This window comes from Protopterus annectens, chromosome 9.part0 (genome assembly GCF_019279795.1).
Source record: "Protopterus annectens isolate FY-2018-M chromosome 9.part0, PAN1.0, whole genome shotgun sequence".
In the NCBI taxonomy this organism is placed as follows: Eukaryota; Metazoa; Chordata; order Ceratodontiformes; family Protopteridae; genus Protopterus; species Protopterus annectens.
In genome coordinates this window covers 1,130,269,001-1,130,290,839 of record NC_056743.1, presented here as the reverse complement: position 1 = coordinate 1,130,290,839, position 21,839 = coordinate 1,130,269,001, and the positions used below count along the sequence as shown (strand labels likewise).

Genomic DNA, 21,839 nt, shown 5'->3' with positions numbered 1-21,839 from the left:
AAATATATCATTACATCCCCTACGTAAGCAGCACCATACTTGTCTTGTGGCTTAGGGTCCTATCTATTATTCTTTGAAATATTGCAGAGGCACAATGTACAAGAAAGGAAGGACAGTATACTGGAATAGGCCCTTCTGTGTTGGAAAAACTGTCTTTTCTCAACTAGGATTTTGTGCTAGTATGGACACCTTATGAGGATGCTCACCAGGATGCCTCCCTAGGAAAGTGTATCAGCATAACCTACTGGGAAGAGGCTTTGGGTAAAATCCTGCACATAGTAGTGTGAACACCTGAGGATCCCATTAGATGAATTAGAGACTGTCTATGGTAATAGAAAAATCTTCCCTGCTCAGTCTGCTGCCATCACAACTCTGACCAAGACAAGCAGTTTAGAAAATGATGGGTCAATGATTGGATGGATGGATGGATGGATGGATGGATGGATGGATGGATGGACCGATGGATGGATAGCTGAATTGCTCTAGAGCTCTGCTTTCTGTTTCCCCTTCCCTTTTTTCAGCACCCAGAAAACAAATCATAGTTTACTCAGCAGAATATGCTATCATAACAGAAGGTGAGTATGTGATATTTGGCTAATGGTGTTTAATACACCACCAGTAATTTTAAATGCATAGTTGTCTTGCCCTATTTGAATTCATCACCATAATGTACGTCTCTGGGTACATTACATGATTTTTATATTAACAACATGACTTTTCACACCTGGATATTTCACTTACCTTGGGTAACTGTCTCTGTAGATTAAAACAGGGCAGAATAAAAAGTAAAGATAACTGGAAAACTGTGGAATCTTTATCTCTTCACCTTTAAATTAACAGAAAAAGACATTGAAAGCATCACATAGAATCACTGGAATTGCAAAGCAGTAATTAATAATGTAGACTTAATGTGATCTGTCTTACACAAGAAATATTACAACATATTCAGTATGTTTTCCAGAAATATATATATATATATATATATATATATATATATATATATATATATATATATAGTTATGATTTGTGGCAAAAACAATTTATAATGAAAGAAAACAATATAAAGCATTTGCATAACAGTATGTTTTTTGTAATAAAATTACTTTGCATTGCTTGTCTGGCAGTATATGCATGTATTTATGTACGTGAAGAATGAACAGAAATAAATCAAAGCAATCCAATCAAAATGCCCAAATGTTGCACCTAGCATCCCAAAAAACCCCAATAATCCTTTTCACCTCCATCATACCCCTCCTTCATGGACTATCTATCCTATACTTCCTTGAATGTCTGTTGTCTTGCAATGGTCTAAGGATTCAGAAAGCTTATTCAGCCGAAGTACTATTTTCTCAGTGTAAAATAAAATGTTTTCATATCTAACCAGGCATCTTTGTGGACAGTTTTCATCTTCTGCTTCCCTGCCACAATCACTCCCTGCTTTCCCCCCTCATATTAACCAACACATTAACCTTCACTAATGCATTATGGAATTTAATAATATTGCCCATGATCCTTAACTGCATTTATGTGCAAACAGCCCCAAGCTATTTAACTCATTCACTACAATGGAGCTCAGGAAGTTTGCACTGTAACTTCCAATGGGCAGATTATAAGCCTTTTGAAAGAATCAAATGTTGTCCTCACATTTCAAACAAATGTTCATATCTCTGGAACCATAGGAGTTATGAAAGAAGTATAAATGGCAACCCTTTCAGCACAAACTATTTTTATAAAGGTAGTATTCTAGGTTCTAGGTCTTAAACCAAATTTTATAAGACACAGTAAACAAAGTAGCTATTTGTAATATTTTGTAAACAGCTTACAATATCTAAGCAACCACTCAAGTTATACACATACTATCAGCCACATTTTATTCATCTAGCTGAGAGTTTTCATATGAGGCTAAGGAGTTTTGTCTGTCACTTGGTTGTTGAGATATTTAGAAAAAATATGAAAATTATATCTACATAAATTAATATCATAAAAGCAACAGTTAATATATCTTTACCTGCACTAGACAGAGATCATATATTATTGTAGTTGAGGTTGCTATTGTGTAACCTTTAAGATGAAATCTTTTAAAACCTTCTACATAGCATGGTTTTGGAATTATTGATGCAAATATGATAAAACAATATTTGATGCTTAGCGACATCAGTAGGCGTTAACTGCAGATGTACCTGGAGGTGTCATTGAATGTAATGAGTTAAGCAGGCCTCCTACTTCCCCCCTCCATTACATTAATCAGACTTAACATTCACTTAATCACCCCTTTCAGCAGTATAACCACACTCTTTCTCTATTTCTCTGTCTGTCTCTTTCTATAAGACTCCAAGTACTCCAAATGAGACTTCATCTCATCTCTGTACAAATCCATAACAAGATATTTACTCCTGGAATCAAAGCTCAGCCAAATACATTTCATCACTTATTGGCCTTACTTGTCATCTTTTAATTTTATTCTTTTGATATAGTACCCCAATTACCAAAATCTCAGATCCTTTCCTAACAAAGAATCAAGAATCCTTACCTCATTCAGCCTCTGTTCCACACATGGCTGCCCACATCCCACATTGACTACTGATCTCTGCAGTCCCTTACCTATCTCTGCCTCTCTTTGGACACTACTGTCACCACCATCATCTTCTGTGTCCTCCCCACCAGACATTTCTCCACCCATTTTGTAAACATTCTCTCTATCCTCATCCTCTTAACTTTCCCCAGTAACCTGTAATACACCACGGGATCAGATGCCTCAGTTAAATTCAAATGCAGTCCATCCACTATGCTCTAACCATAGCACTGAAACAAGTTAGACATTACATCTTGACAAAAAATAGGGTGACAAATCATTTTATAACTTATTTACTACTAAATCAATCAATCAATGAATCAATCAATAAATACATACATACATAAATAAATAAATAACATTTCCTTAAGCTCTTTTATGCAAATCTTTCCACAACTGAGTTCAGACATGCTGCTCTGTTGTTATCTGTGCTACTTATACCCCCGACCTTAAACAGAAAACCCGTACTTGCTCTTTTTTCACCACTCCTTAGTATTACTGAGTACTTCAGTGATCTGATAAACCAACATTTCTGAGGACATACTTGTACTGCTGCCAAATAATTATGAAACTTTGTCATCAGCCACATTCCACCTAAGCCATATCCCCTCTCAGAGTTCCATTCCAGCTCTGTCTTTATCATTACTCTAATTCATCTATTTTTCTGCAGCCAAACACTCTTCGACTTCCACCCAGGGCCCCCATTCCATAGTAAATGCTATCGCAAGAAGCTGATTTAAAAGCTGCCTAATTCTCAGACTTATATTCCTCTTATCCTTCCTTCCTTAACTCCTTTATTTATACCTTCTTCTTCCCTGCATATCTGAAGGATTCTGTTTAACCATTCATAATCCCTTCCCTCAGTTGTATTTATATATTTTATATACTTTTTGTTCCCTCTACATACCTTTTATTCTTTTGCAGATTTGTTTGTATATTTATTTGCGTATCTATTAATACATTTATTTATTTATTTTGTGACTTATACACAACTTATATTGTTCCCCATCTATTTTTCCTTTCCCAGTAAGTTCTGCCCAATTTTAACACCTTCCCAATCACTTTTTTCAATCACATCAGTCCTCACCCTGTACCCTTGATAAATGAATCCCGAATAACAACCCAAAAGTGCATTCTTTAAAAAGTCATTGCCAAACCTCCCATGTTTTCCTGAATCAATCTCCCAGTTCTTATAACCTCCAAGTTATAATGTCAAACAAGCCTTAATGCCTCTGCTATGTATCCCTGCATTAATACTGAACCAAACAGTGCCATAATTCAAGTTCTACAATGGACTTTTTATTATCACGTACCCTATCTGTTCTACACAGTGTCAAAGTATTTTTATTTAGTTTGTTCACTTGATAAATAAATGCTCTCTTTCCACTACTTTTAGGTCTACAATCGTCTTTCCTACCCTAGAGAAAGGTATAGTTCAGTCAGGTCCTGGAACATTACAATTATTCACATAAGTATACTTTCTGTTGCTTTAACAAAAGAAGGGCTGCCAGTTTAATATCAGTCCATCACACTTCAATCTCTTTGTTACCATTAGTAATTTACATTTCATTCAATTACATCTGCCTACTATGCACGACCCTTCTTTTATATGCCGTGCCACCCCTATCTTTATTTCTTAAAATGATGAAATCATACCCTGTTTTCTGTTTTCATGGTTTCTGTAATCCATACTATATCAGCTCCTCTGATCCTTCAACTAACCCATCTTTATCCCCAGCCTTTTAAATAAAAACAGACAAAAGATCAAACAGAGCACCCAAATAAATTTATCTATGGTATGTATGAGCGCTAACAGCAGTTTGTGCCTTCTTCAGAGGAAGGACGATGCCTGCAGTAGAGAATCCACGGAAACTTTACTGAAGTGAATGGACAGGCTATCTTGCAAGGCAGCAATGTTTCATGTGGATCGGGCACTGTATTTATGATGCTCTAAAAACACTGTCATATACAGCATAACATCTGTAGCATTGTATGCATTGGGAAGAATATTTAGAGCTTTGAGTATAAACGTATCATCTCTTGAGGTGGAAGGAAGTAACGGCTTCTTGTATTGCTTCTAGTCATGTACGTCTTCCACTTAGAGCAACTGTGCAAAGTCAGCTTACATTTTATTTATTTTTTTTTGTTTGTTTTGTAGTTTGTAGTATAAGACACAGGAATTCCTCTTAACTGCTATGATTTAGGCATAATAATATCATTTTTGACCTCAGATTTTATGTTTCCCCACTACATTTACTGATTTTCTTCTGTTTTTCCTCATAAAGATAGACATATTGAATGATATATGCAGTATGAAATAGCAAAAATAAACTTATAGAAATATTACTTTTCACTAACTTTATGGGGTCTGGTATCTAAAGAATGTCTATCCCAACAATAAGTAAGTGCTCCACTCCTCTTTTGGGCAATCTGCACTGAATTTTAAAGGCCAGCAATATTATTTTTATATGTTCAGATGTTGAGCAATATGGACAGGTAAACAACATACTCAGTCATCAATTTAGTGCCTTGTGGTGTGAAGTATTTGACTCATGTAAGACTAAGATATACTCCTTTTGTCTGTAGACTATGTGAGGTGTCAATAGAGTATTCTTCCCAAGCAATGCTACAGCACTCTGTATCAGGTCTGGAAGCTGCTTTAGTACTACACTGACCTGAGCAATGAACTCTAAACTGAGATTGAGGCTCACTTCTTTCTACACAGAGGTGGTGCATTCTGGTGGTGGTCTACACTCTATAAGGAGGACACCAAAGTTATGTGGAAGATTATGCATCTAAAAACATTGAATTGTCTGGTGGATTACAGAGGCATAGTGCATTAGGGATTAGCACTGCTGCCTCTAACTCAGGTGGCTTCTGGTTCAGTCCTCAGCAGGGGTCCTTATATGCTGAGCTTGCCTCTCCTGTGTGCGTCTTTGTGGGTTATCTCTAGGTGATCTTTTGTTTTCAAAAATGCCCATAGATCAGCATGTGGTGTAGAAGACAAAAAATGTACTTTCTACGACAGATCAGTGCCTTGTCCAGAATGATGAAGGATCAATTATCAGAAAATGGCTGGCTGTACGAATGGATGGAAAATTAGGGAGCCAGCTGGGTTTACAATTTAAATCTGCAAATGAAAAAATAAAACAAACATTTAATGAAATCTCCTGACATCTCAGTTATAACATACAAAGATTCTGATATACAGCCTTGCTCCATCTTGTGCATTTACAGAATTTGTATTTTGCATCCAAAGTTTAAAAGTGTGTCATTTGTCAGAGTGCATTGGGAGTAAATGATGTCAGAGCTGTGAGGGTGCTGCATTCTTTTTGGAAGTTCATAGGTTCATAGGTGTTTACTAGGCTAATGACCACACGGGACATTTTAAGCCTAGCCACACATCCTAAATCTCTGACAAGTAAGTTCTAGGACACTTGATAAGTGAAAGCATGGGCTTGGGAGGTGAAACATTTACAAGCAGGTGCCTGGGAAATGAACCATTACAGGCTGCCTGTGTCAATTAGAGACATAGGTAGCACACCAGGGCTGAATTTCTTGTACTCCATCTAACTGTGCAAGTTACACTTGAATTGGGTTAGGGAAGAACTCTGCTTCACATAGAAGGGTAGCCTGTTCAAGAGAAGGGGTAGTCTCTGGCATACATACCTGTCTCTCCAGCAAGTCCTATTGATATCACAGGCAGAGTTTTAGTCTTTAGAATGTGTAATTTTGATGCCGATTGTTTTGCAGATATGCAGGAGGTCCAGGCATATATCTCCCCTCAAGAGTCTGTAGGAGACAATGAGGTGGTCTGCATAGGATGTGTTACTTATACTATGCATTCCTTTAGTGAGGAACCTCTGTAGGCATCGCACAAGAGAGGTGCTTTAGCAGCTTGCTGGTTTGGAAAAAGATGGTTACTCTCAATGTTTTCCTACACTGGGTTTAGTTATTTATGGTGTTGGCTAGCTCTGAGAATGAGTAAGGATTGTAAAGAAAGTGGCACAGGTTGTTTTTGTTGTCCATGTTGTTAGTGGTGCTGATGTTATTATGACTAGGAAGAGTTTGCTGAAATCTCTTTTCCTGTCCTAGTACCATGTGACATAACCGCACCATGGAGTTTTTGAAATCTTATGGACATGGCTTGTTGTCTGGGGGCCTCTACTAGGAAAGTGATGCAGGTGTTGCATGATAAGCCAGATCAGCCTGAATCATACCTCTCAAGTCTTTGCCTCATATTTTTAGGCTGTTCTCCATAAAATATATGGTTTCTTGTGGTTTCCTGATAACTCATTGAGGACTGAAGTCACAAAATAATGACTTACATTTGAGTTTTTTTCTTCATATTCTTCAGAAAATGCATGCTAAAGCAAAACCTTATTATAGCAACTTTCTAAGTTTATAAGATCAATATGTAAATGTTGCCCCTGATTTTGTACCTAACTCCCCCATTATTTTTGGCTTGAGAGGTATGGCCAGAATGCTCTCTAAACCATTAATGGTAATGTGTTTGCATAGGTGCTTAAGTCCTGCATATCATGTTTCAGACCTTAATCTGGGCAGATTGGTTTTAATAATTTCCATTACTCCCTTGAATAGGGTCTAGACAGCATCTGCAGACTGGTGATGGTAGCTGTATTTATGGTTAATATCTCCTGCATACCTCTCAACTGTCCAGATTTTTTGCAGAATGTCCAGATTTTTGCCTCATATTTCGGTCTGTTCCTCATAAAATTTGTCATTTTCTGGCAAATCACTGAAAATTGAAGTAACTAAATAATGACAAATGAGTTTCAGATTTGATATTCCTCAGAAAATGCACTTGTTGCTGTAGCAACTTTCTGAGTTTATACAAGCAATATTTAAAATCTGTCCCTATTTTTGGGCCTTTGTCTCTCCATTATTTTAGGCTTTGTCCAGAATTCTTGCACTGAGGTTGAGAGGTATGATTTCCTTTTTATCCCCCTGTAGGTCATATATGCAAACCTACTGGATATGTATGTACTTATTATGTGTTCAATTTTTGGTGGGATTGAGTTTCACTGGTGTGTTCTCTAACTTCCTGTCCCTTGCATTTTATGATTGCAGTTGATATTAAGGTTGCGAATATTACCTCTTGCTTATACATATGCACATTACAATAATATTCATATATTTCTCAGAAGTATGAATTTTTTCCTTGTTGTTCATAGCTCCACCCCCATGACTCTGCATCATTGAAGCAACTATAACCTGAGCTATAAGACTAGTAATCTTTATTTTTGTTTTATATGCTCTATGAACTTACTGTCAATTGTATCAACCATGTCTGTATGAATAAATGTAACCTCAAACAAATGTAATCTTCAAGTACTGCAGTACTCCAAGGTACCCAATTCATGCATGAGTCCCAGGACTACCCTACACCGTCAGCTAGTTATCTTACTATCTTACTACCTAACCAACTAACTAACTAACTAACTAACTAACTAACTAACTAACTAACTAACTAACTAACTAACTAACTAACTAACTGACTGACTGACTGACTGACTGACTAACTAACTAACTAACTAACTAACTAACTAACTAACTAACTAACTAACTAACTAACTAACTAACTAACTAACTAACTAACTAACTAACTAACTAACTAAACTACCTGATTAAACAATGTACAGCTGGTGTAGCTTAAAGAAAATGAAGATGTGGCATTTGATGGGAACTTTTTATGTCTCTTTTCTTCATTCTGCTCTGCAAAGTTGCAAAAACATAGCCGTAGTTATTTTTTAAGGGACAGAGAGACAGAGAGAGACAGAGAGAGAGAGAGGGAGAGAAAGAGACAGAATGGGAGTCTGCAAACCTTGTGTATGAATCCTTCATGGTAACAGTATCATCATTATATTAAGTGCATCTCTTGTGCTGTCCAGCCATCCAAAGTCCAGTGTTCAGTTGCATCACTGGAGTGATCAGATGTAGTTATGGTCATAGTATTGTATTTCTGTGCATGGCACTTTGTAAGTAGTGACCAGTTAATTAAGATTCTGCATACTTTTTTCATTTTATGTATTTGATTATTGATTCCTTAGATGTTGTTGCACAAACACATTCTGCTGTTCACAACATCTACATGTGAGGGCTGTCAAGGATGCATTCTGTATTATAGGATCTGCCAGTTCACACTTTTATGGTTATAACATTTAGAACCCTTTACCAGTGTGCACTGCATTTCACAAGTTTGTGAACTGAAAATGTTACTAGGATCCTTTATTTGCAAACGAGGCTAGGCATCCGAAAAAACTGAATGGACATGGACCTCCTCCAGGTGGGAAGTATTTTACATTGTTAATCTGTAGCAGTAGCATTCTTTTTTGAGTTGTGTAGGGCTCTAGTACATAGCATATATCAAATCAGCCACATCCAACTACATGCATTTTTTATAAATACAGCAGTTCCCTGTGAGTATCACTGAATTTTTTAATGAATGGTTCACATAGCTAACCTAACAGCACTGTTTAACCTACACCTAATTACAGATTTTGTACCAAGCAAATGAAGAACTGCTACAGCATTTCCCTGCATAAGGGAGGACCTTCCACAGACCCAGACAATTACAGACCCATGAGTATGACCATCCTCATATGCAAAGCTATGAAATATTTATCAGGGGACAAATCAGTTAGGATATAGGGAACCTCCAAACACTGGACCTGACTCAGTTTGGATTCATCAAGGGCAGGTCATACTTATTTAAGGTGGTAGACTTTTTTGAATAGCTGAAGGTAAACCACTACATACCTCAACCCGGAAAAAGCTTTTGTCACAATCCCCCATGCAGGCATCGTAGAAAAGCTAATAAACTGGGAATAACCCCCTACATAACCTGCTGGATTGCAAACTAGCCCATAAACAGAATGCAGGAGATTAAAATAGGAAAAGCTACCTCCAGAAAGACACCAGTCACCAGAGGTGTCCCCCAGAGTTCAGTGCTGGCACCTCTCCTGTTTGGCATCTATGTCTCTGAAGTAAAAGTCAATACCAAGGGACTGTGGCTGACTAAATTTGCAGATGACTGCAAGCTAGGAGAAGTTGCTGAATCCCCAAATTATGCAGCCATCCTGTAGGACGGTATGCCCCAAACAAATAATTGGTACAAAAGTTATGGACTTAAACTAGATGCCAAAAACTGCATTATCATATCCTTTGGGAAGTTATCTACCCCAGACAGCTACCACATAGACAATATACCCCTTATGAATTGACTCAATTGTTTGGGATTTGTTAACGTAGGTGAACACTGACCTAAGTGTCAACAAAAATGTGTCTACTGTTGTAAGAAAGTCCTTCTATATTGTGTATCTTCTTATAAAAACAAATGGATTATGTCTAGCTCTAGAGATGCCATTGCTTCCTTTACTCAGTTCTCATTAGGCCAATAATTGAGCATAATGCCTTTTTGGCATGTACCCATCATAGTACAGTCAACAAATGGAACACCCACAAAGATACCTTACTAAAAGGGTACAAGGACTGAATAACATGTCCTACATGGACCAGTTCAATGCCTGGTCATTATAGTCTGTATCCTAAAGACTGCTAAAAGTGACTTGTGTCTGGCAAATAAGGTATCCTCCAACCCATTACCGATGGATTTACTGCACATCAACAAGTCAAATGGCATCAGAAATATGTAGTCTAGTGATCTAAACCTCTTCTACAACATCAACAGAATGGTTTGGAGGGACAGGCATATCTTAGGAAGATACTACAGCTCTGGAAAAGACTTCCCACCCATGTAAAATAAAGCTCATCCCTGTCCATATTCAACGGCAACTTTCTTTGGATTTGTAGTAGAAAATTACTGCAGAACTGCCCCCATACTACTAATGAACAGAAGCAGCTCCTAAAAGCTTAATCCTATGCATGGGTCCCCTCAAATTTTCTATGATGTGATCTTCTCACTAGGGATAATACATAGTTATTGTCTATGGGATAGGTAAGGCCATTATAACACCAAATGGGATAGGTAAACTCAAGCACAAAAAGGAAAAATGGCTAGGCGTGAAGTGGCCCACAACAACAGCTATCCTAGTACGTGCGTATACATCTATAAGACATAAATGTTACTTCACATTTTTATGTTTGGTACTGTTTTATGAAGTTTTGAATTATTTGTATCTTTTTTTAGATTAGTTGGATTGTGTGGTATTGTGTTTTTTTATTGTTTTAATAATTTTGGAGGTTTTGCCACCAAGTGAAGATGAAGGGGGAAACTTCATTTGCATTGGGGTTCAATGAATTTAGACATTCGGCTAAATGGTAGAATTGGTAATAGGGGAGTTTAGTGCTTATGCCACAAATGAGTGTATGTGTGCTAGGTATGTTTTTTAACTTTATTAACTGTATACATTATATTGTATTCATGTGCAATCCTCATTCATGGTGCACCATACCTCATCAGTGGTTGGCACCTTTTCATTTCCTACCCTATCCCTATTCACCCCACCAGTTTCCAGTGGGATAACCTCTGTCCTTCCTCCTGGTATGACGTTTTACTTTTCTAATATTATAATACCTCTTTGCATTGCCTTTTTTTTTTCATTTTCCCTCCTGTTCTTTCCTCATTTTAGTTAGTCTCTGCCATCTGCTCCCTGTGTCAAAGGACTACTGGTGTAGTTCATGTATGCTTCAAGTGATGATGGTTTTAACGTCAGTACTGAGAAAACTGATTATATTCATTTCATTTCTTTGCAGTTGCCGTTCTGTTTTTCATGCCCACATAAAGGATTCCCAAGTGTGATCAGCTTCCTTTTGAAATACATCTCCCTAAAATCTTCTCTGCCTGTACTCGTCTTCTTGTCCTCATCTACAGTCCCATAACATGTGCATCATTCCTGATTCTTAATCCTGACATCTCCAGTATTTACTATCTTCCTTCCTGGTTATGACGTAGATACCATGTATACAGTATTTGCAGGTGTTGTTCTCCTGCTCCATATACTTTCTATATGTGCCTTATTGCCTGAATGGTCTTATACCCATATTCTGCAACTGGTTTACAAGCTTCCTTCTCTCTCTCCATTCCTCATTATCTCTTCATTGACCTTGTCTGCTCGTTTGGTCCTTTGCCTACCTAAACTCTTTAATTTCTTCCAGGGTACCATTCTCTCTCATTTTTCCCTCCCTTCCTGCTTGTTACTCTCTCTGCTGCCCATTCTGTATTTTTTTCCATGTCTCTCTGAGACCCAAACAGTTCCACCATTTGGGCCTCTGGTATTCAGTATTTTTGTATTTATTCCTTAATTGTTTTAAATGTTTCCCCACCATCTTTTTCTCTGCCTACCAAATCTTTCTGTTGAGCTATTCCTTTTCTCCACCAGACTTTTTATTTTGTCTTCCTTGTTTTTGACCTAAAAGCCTTTGATTCCCCATAGTTTTTCATGAGATCCCTTTCGCCACACTTCATGCATCCCAGTTCTTCCAGTGCTACTTCATTCATGTCCTTTAGTAAGTGCTTCCATGTCTCCCTTTGCCTTACTCTCTTTTTCCTTTGTCTAGTCAATGGTGTTATATGTCTGCATATGTCAGGATATCTTGAAGACCTCAGCCTCCTCTTCCTATTCATTCTCATTTTAGCTTTACTCACCTTTTCCCTTGCCATTATTAACTAAGTACTCTGTGCCTTTTTATATTTGCTGCAGTATTTTGCCCTCATGTCTTTTATGTTGCAAAATAGGTGGAGGATTATTGGTAATATCATCATCCATGCTGCATTAATTCTCCTAAACAATGTGTCGATCTTAATCCCTACTCTGATGGGTATCATTTATCTTTTTTTCCATTGTTCTCAAAGTTATTCCCATTTGTCTGTCTCATTGTATTCCCAACATAGATTGATCAGTACGTGGGGAATTCCACCTTTTTTATCTTACCTTTTCCCCATTTCCCTTCCTTTTACTAACCTACCACTGTCTTTTTATTGTTGCACCTGACTTCTATCGTAGCCACATCTTCTCACATTAGCATGCTGTCATCTACATATAACACAAACTGAAATTTTATTCCCCTCCTTTTCTTCAAGTATTACTGAATTGTGTCTTATTTCCCCTGCCATCTCTTCAGTCACAAATGTGAACAGGCCTGGTGATAGTGGGCACCCTGTCTGTTCACCCTTTTTTATTCCTGTCTCCTCAGATACTCCCCCATTTAAGATTATTTTCAGTTTCTGGCTCTTGGCATATGGTAAAATCCCATCTTTCTCTTCCTGCTTATTTTCCTCCCTGTGCATAAATTCCAGCAGGTCCAACCCTATTTTTCTGCTTCCTTCCCATTATGAAGCCATTTTGCCATGCTTATATTATTTTTACCAATAGTTCATCCAGTCTTCCTGTGAATACATTTGCTAAAATCTTGATATTTACATTAATCAAATAGATAGATTTATAATATCCCACTGCCTGTCTTTCACCTTCCCCTCTATGTCTCATGGATATTCTGGCCCTCCTCATACCTTTAGATATTTTGTCCATGGCCTGTATTGTCTTGTATTCCTCCTCTAAAATCTTCCACACTCTCCTTTCAATTTATAGAACACCGGGAGGATCAGCTTTCCTCTCTTTGATCTTGCATATTGCTCTTCTTCTCTCATCCCTTATCATGTCTGCATTCATCTTGTGTCTTTCTTCATCCATCAGCATAGACCTCTCCACAGTCTCCCTCCATTTCCTATCTGTGACTTTTGTCTATACCTGTTGCTTGTGGCTCTACCTGTAATATTCCTTGAATCTTTTCCTGATTAGCTTATCCTCATTTGAATATTCTTCATCGCCTCCAGTTATCATCTATAACTTTCTCTCTGCCTGATTCTTCTTGTATTTCTTGGCTGTTTCCCTAGTGTCTCCCCCACTATCCATCAGTTGTCCCTCCAGTACCGTTGTTGAATTTCTTGCTCCATAATAATTGTACTCTCTAATTTCATTCTTGTTGCTTTTTTCACGTTCTGCAGTGTGTCCTGTCTACTTACATTTCTCCCAGCTTCCATCTGTAACATCTCTAGTTCTTTCTGTCTCTCTCTCTCCAGCTACTGAGTCACCCATCCTTCTTTCCTTTGGCACTTATCAGTTTTCCTGTGACAGTGACCTTGATCTTATCTCACCAGTACTGTGCCAGTTTGTTCCTGTCTTTAATATTGTCCTATATGGACTCCTTTCTTAGTCCTTGCAGTGTCTCCTTCAGTTTATAGCTAGCCCACCTCTACCCCATTCTCACTGTTTTCTGTTCCTTCATACTTAAACTGTCACTGCTGCATGTTTGATATTTGTTTCTCATGTATTTGGATCTTTTACATTATATCCATTAGGTTTTCCTTTCTTAAGAATCTTTCTAACCTACTTGCGTGTACCAAAATGTTTTGTGAAAATGTATCACCTCTTATATGGGTTCCTTTTCCTCCATATGTACAGCCACCCTTCCTCTTTCATTTCTTGGACTAATTCTTGATCATTTTGCTATATTCCCTCTTTCTCTCCCTTGTCTTATTTGGCTTCTGTGATGAGACTGAAGTCCCACCTCATGACCTCTACTCCATCTCTCTACTCTATGCCTAAGTAGCAAATAAAGATCTTATAGAATCCTCCTTTATCACTATTTGGTGCATATATGGCTCCTTTTGCAGGACACTATATAGACTTCCCTGCTTCCCTGCCAGATGATTGAGCTACTATCCCACTTTTATTTGTTTCTCTTTGGTTATCTGAAGCCTTCTATGAAATACAATTTCTACTCACATCTTAACTCCCCCTGCCTTGTTGTGCATTTCTCCTTTGTGTATTCATAACACACTATATTCCCCCATCTCTGATTTCAATGTTCTTGTAAAAAAACAATGCATAACCCTTCCTCCAGGCCTGCCCTTCAAGCTAAATGTTGAGTTCAGATCCACACCAAAAGTAGATTTAGCGCTTTCATTTTTTAATAAAAAACTTCATCAGAATCACAGTAATACAAACACTGACCAAAAAAATACCCTCACAGCCCTCCAAATTACCATACAAAATTGCTGACATCATCATAAATTAAGCCTGTTACATAAATAAAATTAAAGAACCATATATCAAAAATGTTGAAAACAGATATAAACCATAAAAATCCATCCAGTATGGTATGTTACTACAGAGAATGTTACAAATAGCCCTCTGTTTTAAGTCTAAGAATAGAACTAACAGAGATGTTAGTATTCAAACCTGGATAATGTGTTGCATTTGTTCTAAGTTGCCATCTCAACTTATAAAAGACAACGATAGAAAAATGGGTACACTTAATGATAAAATTGTGTATATTAACAACTTTATTCAGTCAGACTTGTTGTTTGAATTTAAAAAAACACAGTATGAAAATATTTTCAAAAGTGTTGACCTTTATATTACTGAGTTAAAAAATAGAAAGGAAGGGAAATTGAGAAGGGATGAAAGGGAGTATGCTGAGAATAGAGCATACCCCCCTCCCCCACTAAGTCAAAATAAGAACAACAGTGTTAATAATGAATCTGGCCATAACTACAATGGCCATAGTTACACACCCAATGGTGAAAATGAATTTGGTGCTGACGCTTTAAAGTTTCCCCCTCTGAGGAGGTCCGAACGACTAAAGAATCACTGAGGAGGGACGAAACAGTACTATCGGAATTACAGGGGGAAAGCCAATATCCATTAACCAGGGTGGGTTCTTGGATTAATAACACTATTCAGGATGTTGTATTTCCTAAGGTAATTAGTAACAAGAATGCTGATTTCAAGATTTACAACTATAGCAATGTTTGTTTTCAGGATGATAACGACTTCAGTCAAGATACCAATGTTACAAATGTATGTAGAAAACCAAGTTCATTTAATCCTCCCCTCTGCCCTATTGTCCAAACATTTGAAAAAATGTGTGAATTGGACATTCGGTCATTATTTAAAGAAGGAAGTGGGTCAGATGACAAGATGAATCTAACCAGATCTGAGATGGATACACTTAAAAATGTGTGCGCTAATCACACAATAAGAATTATGAAACCAGATAAAGGGGGTGGGTTGACTATAATGGACAGAAACACTTACATAGAGAAAATGTTTGATATTTTACACTCAGACACCTATTGTCAGATTAGTATTAATGAGAAGAATATTTTATATAGGAGGGTTGATATAATATTAGAAGAACTACTCCTTAATAGACAAATCTCATTGGATGAACATTCTTTCATGTTAGTAAAATGGCAAAAACACCCACAATATTTGGCATTCTGAAGATCCATAAAGATCTTAGTAACCCCCCCCCCCCTTTAGGCCTATAGTAGATGCTAAGGCATCTAAAACATACTTCATTGCTAAATCTATTGACACACTACTTAAAAACATCTTGGTAAATTGTCAGTGGATAATTAAAGACTCCTGGGATCTTCTAAAAAAACGTAATAAGGAGATGTATAGCGACAATTTAATATTTGTCATTACAGATGTGAAATATTTGTTTTCTATTATTCCTCACAAAACTGGTATTGAATGGTTTTATTTTTATGTCGTCACACTGATTTAGGACACAACCGTATTCTTACCATTAGAATACTAATGGAACTTGTTCTAGAGACCAATATGAATAACTATTCAAACAGAGCAATGGGGTGGCAATGGGGGCCACAGGTGCCCCCATTTTTGCAAACTCTGTCCTAGCTTTTTGGGAGACAGAGTTTATATTTTCAAGCCCATATGCAAAACGTTGGAAATTTTACGGTCGTTATTTGGACGACATTCTTATTATTTGGGATGATAGTAAAGACCAACTTGACAAGTTTCTGGAATTTATTGAGGACAGTACTGATTTTTTGAAATTTTCTCAAGTATTTTCATATGAGAAAATTATTTGGATATTACTATTTACAAAAATATAACGGAACAACGGTTTGAGACCACCATATTTAGAAAACCCACCTACTACAACACACTACTGCATTTCAGCAGCTTTCACCCTATACATCAAAAGAAGGCATTAGTGAAATGACAGGGGGTTAGATTGGCCAGGATGATCTCAGGGAATCATGAGTTCCTGGATCAAATCAAAATACTTAAGGGGATGTTAACAAATAGGGGATACCCTGGAGAATATGTGGACAATATTCTCCAGGAGGTAACCGCAAAAAGAGAAGACAGTTTCTTTTTTCCATTACTTGGTAAAGGCACCAATGTCACTATGATAAAAAATATTAATGGAGAGAATAATATATTTAATAAGGTTGGTACTTTTAACTACAACATGTATTATAGTAATATTGTGAAAATCATCCAACACAACTGGAATTTATTTAATACTAATCAGGAATTGCTCGATATTGTAGGTTCAACGCCTAATTTAATATATAAAAAAGATACCACTATTAAAAATATGTTGGAGAACACTATTGAACCTTACTCTGGAACTAGGGGTATGGTTAAGTTTATTTTATTTTTATTTTATTTTACATTTGTTGACTGGGCTAGTCTATCTGGATATATGTCCATTTTCAGTAGAGGCCCGGGGAGAAAAGCTCCAATGAGTATTACATGGTTTCAGAAGGTGTTACAAAAGAAGTAATAACAAGTATAAAACTAACAGTAAACAACTAGTAAATGAATTTTTTTTTTTTAATCAGGAGATTGCATATTACAATCTGAGAACCAAAAAATACATAAACTACAACCTATGTAAGGTTAAGTGTGGGTTTTGTTTACAATGCCAGGCTACCTTAGAAGGAAATGAAATATACATACCTAATTTTGGTAAATTCAAACAAGTAGCAAGGCAGTAGTATATATAGGAATGTGTACTCAATGCCCCTGTTTTTATATTGGTAAAACCATCAACGTCCCTAGGAGCAGAATGTATCAACATTCTTATGATATCAAAAAACAGGACATAAAAAATGTGTTGGCTGTCCATGTTAAAAACAACGATGGTCATTCCTTTAGATTTTCAGTTCTTGAACAAGTCACATTAGGAGACAGGGGTGGACCCCTTAATGACTTTCCTGAATCTAAGGAATTGAGATGGCAACTTAGAACAAATGCAACACATTATCCAGGTTTGAATACTAACATCTCTGTTAGTTCTATTCTTAGACTTAAAACAGAGGGCTATTTGTAACATTCTCTGTAGTAACATACCACACTGGATGGATTTTTATGGTTTACATCTGTTTTCAACATTTTTGATATATGGTTCTTTAATTTTAATTATGTAACAGGCTTAATTGATGATGATATCAACAATTTTGTATGGTAATTTGGAGGGCTGTGAGGGTATTTATTGGGTCAGTATTTGTATTACTGTGATTCTGATGAAGTTTTTTATTAAAAAACAAAAGTGCTAAATCTACTTTTGGTGTGGATCTGAGCTGTCTTTTCCTTGTGGATTATCAGTTTTGTGTGTTTTGGTGTTGTTTAAATATTGAGTTCCTTGGCAGCTGCCTATGGTAGGAACGCTCCTTTGCAACACCAGCATCTGTATCCCTGCCTTGTGACTGTTGAATGACTTAATTTTGTTCCCTTATAATGTCCCCCACAATAATACATTGCTAATATCGCTATATTTTTATGTTACAAGATTTTTGCCAATCATTACAAGATTTTTATCCATTATTCTACCATCAACACTGTTACTTACTTGTACGGTGCATCAGCTTCATTTGCGAAACAGTCCAACACTTTTTTATTTGCAGTTTTGCATCTCTTTACTGTACTATGGATGCACTACTATTCCTTTATTTCCCATTTGCCTGCACATTCATTTTCATGCATCCCCATTTGTTACATCAGTAATTATTACTTAATGTTTTCTAAAATTTAACATTGGACTTATGTTTACTGTAGTTTATTGGACATCAATAAATAGTTATGAAACATATATTGCTTGTCTTGGCTTGCCCTTATGCCCTTTTCTATATACCTATCAGTGTCCCAGGAACTGACTCAGGTCTTCCCACTGATGTAAAGTTTTTATATTGTGTTTCCTGGGGTGTTTTTCATGTTATACTTCCTGTACTGTGCACAACCACCTGTCTTTCAGTGTCCATTCTTTCCACTTGTTTATTATTCTTTATTTCTGTGGTCACCTTCAGCCCTTCTGTTGCGCTACTTCCTACCTTTCCAACTCTCCCATTCAACAAAAATGCTTCCATCCAGCTTGTTTGATCCCACATTTGTACAGTAGTTCACTTCTATGTTATTTGAACCATCTGACATACTATCCTGCCATCTCCTTAGAGCTCTTCTTTCCCAGTCCCGCTGTTTTTGTGCCAAGATTTCCCTTGCGAGAGGCTTCCTGTTCTTCGCTCCAATTGATATAGCACTTTCACTTATTACCCCTCCACAGTCTCATCGCTTTTTTCATCTCCCTGTGGTTGCATTTGTAACTTGTTTATTTCTTGTTCATCTCTTGTACTGGCATGCGACTCTTCTGCACTTCCTGATCTCTTCTTCCCGATAGGTGTTTCTGCATTTGACATTGCATATCCTCCTAGTGTCTCTGCTTCACCTTTCTAAGATCGAAGTTTCCTGTCATAGTCCATGTCTTGCAGAAAATTAAAATTTTACTCAATGTTTGTTTATCTGTCTGTGATACCTTTGTTTAAATGTTTGAACATCCTCCATGTTGTGTTGCCTGAAACATTCCTCTGCCTGTTGTGCTTAAAGAACTGCAGGGTATGCGTGCAGATATTCCATTTGTTCTTAATTTGTTTAATACTTCTAGTATAGCTTTTTCTCTCTTGCAGAGTTTTTCTGAATAATCATCTGCTAGCTTTATGAACATCCCTGCAAATTAGATGCCTTTAAGTCTTTTTGCTTGCTTTATTATTTCATTTTTTTTTACCACAAAGGAATGGAAACATGCCAAAATTTGATCGGGCCTGCTTTTTGCTGCTGTTTACCACAGCCCCACTCTGCGTATCTTCTCTACTACTGTTTCTTGATTTTCTGGTATCACATATCTCTTATGTAGTAGCAGCATTGCAGATTGCTCCAGTTCACTGTTGGCCACTCTGTTGTATTCCAGTTATCCTGATGCTACACTTTATTGAGTAATTTTCACGATCATCTATCTTGTCTACCTATCGTGGTATTATGTGTTTTACTTTTTGTATTTTGTGCATCTGTTCCTACAGCTCTGCTTTAATTGCTGCTTTACCTTGCTCCAGATATTGTAGTTTCCCATGTAGCCTTTTTACTTTTGCTCGTTAATATTCCATCGTTTCTATGAAAGAACTCACATTCTACTCTGCTGTGATTATCTTGTTCAAACAAAATGCAGACTTGCTACTTATTTTTTGTAGCTTTAAATGCAGTCATCTGTTCCTCCTTTTGTTCCTTCTAGGTTGTTTTTTTCTACCTGTGAACAATATTTTATTAAAAATTTTTGCAAGCCTTGTCCAGAGCTTTGGGCTTAGGCAGTTATCTTATATTGGCTCTCTTTTACCTTCCTGTGTGTTGGGTATATTGACCACATTGTGGTGCTTGTGAGGCAGGTTAGTCATTTACAATGGGATTTGTCATGGCTTTGGAACACACCAAGTGAGAACATGGATCCTGTGTTACATCTTTGGATGTGCCTTCCATGCCGATGTTGAATGCACCTTTAAAATGTGAAGAGTTTTATTGTTTGTATTTATTTTGTCTAAATGTCTTGTTTATATAGATGTTTTCTTTTATATAGAAGAACTTTCTCCCGAATACTTGGTTATGCCCCTGCCATGACATTACCTAATCCTGTTTCCATCACTTCTGTCTCCAACTTTGAACACTAAGTTTGCTGGCTCTGCTCTATTTAGCTAATCAACTATATATTCTGTATATAATATGCATGGAAAGTACTATGCATACATCATTATAATCACTTGTTAGTTTTTTTTACAAAACTGTACTATCTTACTATGTATATACACTGTAAAATTGTCATAGTTACTTTTGTGAAACCTATCGTACCTCTCAACCTCGTAATGCAAGAAATCTGGACAAAGCCTAAAATAATGGGGGAACAAATGCCCAAAATTAGGGACAGATTTTAAATATTGCTCTTATAAACTTAAAAAGCTGCTAAAATAACAGGATTTGTGTTAGCATGCATTTTCTGAAGGAAATAAAGTCTGAAATTTAAATATATATCATTATTTGCTCATTATTTAGTGACTTCAATCTTTTGTGATTTGCCAGAAAACCACAGATTTTAAGAGGAACAGGCCAAATATTTGAATCAAAAATCTGGACATTCTGCAAAAATCTGTACAGTTGAGAGGTATTACTGTAAAATTATAATTATCTTTCTTGGAGCTTTTCTCCTTGGGTCTCCACTGAATATGGGCCTGTGTTCAGTTGGACCAACCTGGTTAACAAGTGTGAAATAAATAATACATAAATAACAATAAATTAATAGCTTATATCTCATTCTGGGAACATTAATTAGGGATGTTTCTAGATGTTTTATTTAACTTCATACATTTTTTGTTGTTTAATGAAAATATGTATTTGCTTTGTTTTGCCAGATTTCTCTTTGAAGTTCAATGTTTTTTTTTACTTTAATTTTATTCCAGTATTTTATGTTCCTTCTGAGTCCCTTACTTACTTTACCAATGATTCTAAATATAATGCAAATAACAAAGGGGAAAGAAAACACCCCTGCCTGGTTCCTCTGTTCAAACAGAACATATAAGGAAGGAACACCCCCCCCCCCCAAAACACACACATTAATTTTTACCAATGATCCCTCCATATCCTCCTAATTAACATTATTATTGTGTATGGGAATGCAAATGTTTCCATTACCCTACTCATAAAAATCCCATCTTACTCTATAAAATACTTTTTCTGCATCAGGACCCACCAACAACAGTAGTATTTTCTTAGTCTTCTTCTCTCCGGATAATCATTGTTCTAATAATGCTTTCAAATGTTTTCCTCCTCTACACAAAACCACACTGATCCATATCTATCAATTCTGACATCACCTTTGCCATTCATTTAGCCATTATAGACATAAGCACAATTATCATGTTTTAGAATCGAAATGGGCCTATATACATGGATCTGATGGGTCTTTACCAACTTTAGGTATTACAGCCACCACACCTTTCTTCCAAGATGATGGTGCTTCTCCTCCTTTTAAAATGCTATTAAACAAGACTTTCCAGATCTGTATCACTTTCTTCCCTCCTAACTTCCAACTTACTACAGTAATCCCATCTATTCTTGGAGACTTACATATAGTTTGGTTATACATC

At 36.7% G+C, this 21,839-nt stretch overlaps 1 protein-coding gene across 1 annotated transcript in view; it reads right to left on the bottom strand.

The window, feature by feature from the left end:
• Positions 1–21,839, bottom strand: part of SOAT2 (sterol O-acyltransferase 2) — a 380,502-nt gene that overhangs the window by 244,109 nt on the left and 114,554 nt on the right. Inside the window, exon 6 of the mRNA XM_044082202.1 lies at positions 742–826. Within this exon, the coding sequence (XP_043938137.1) occupies positions 742–826 (85 nt within the window). The remainder of the gene's footprint in view (positions 1–741; positions 827–21,839) is intronic.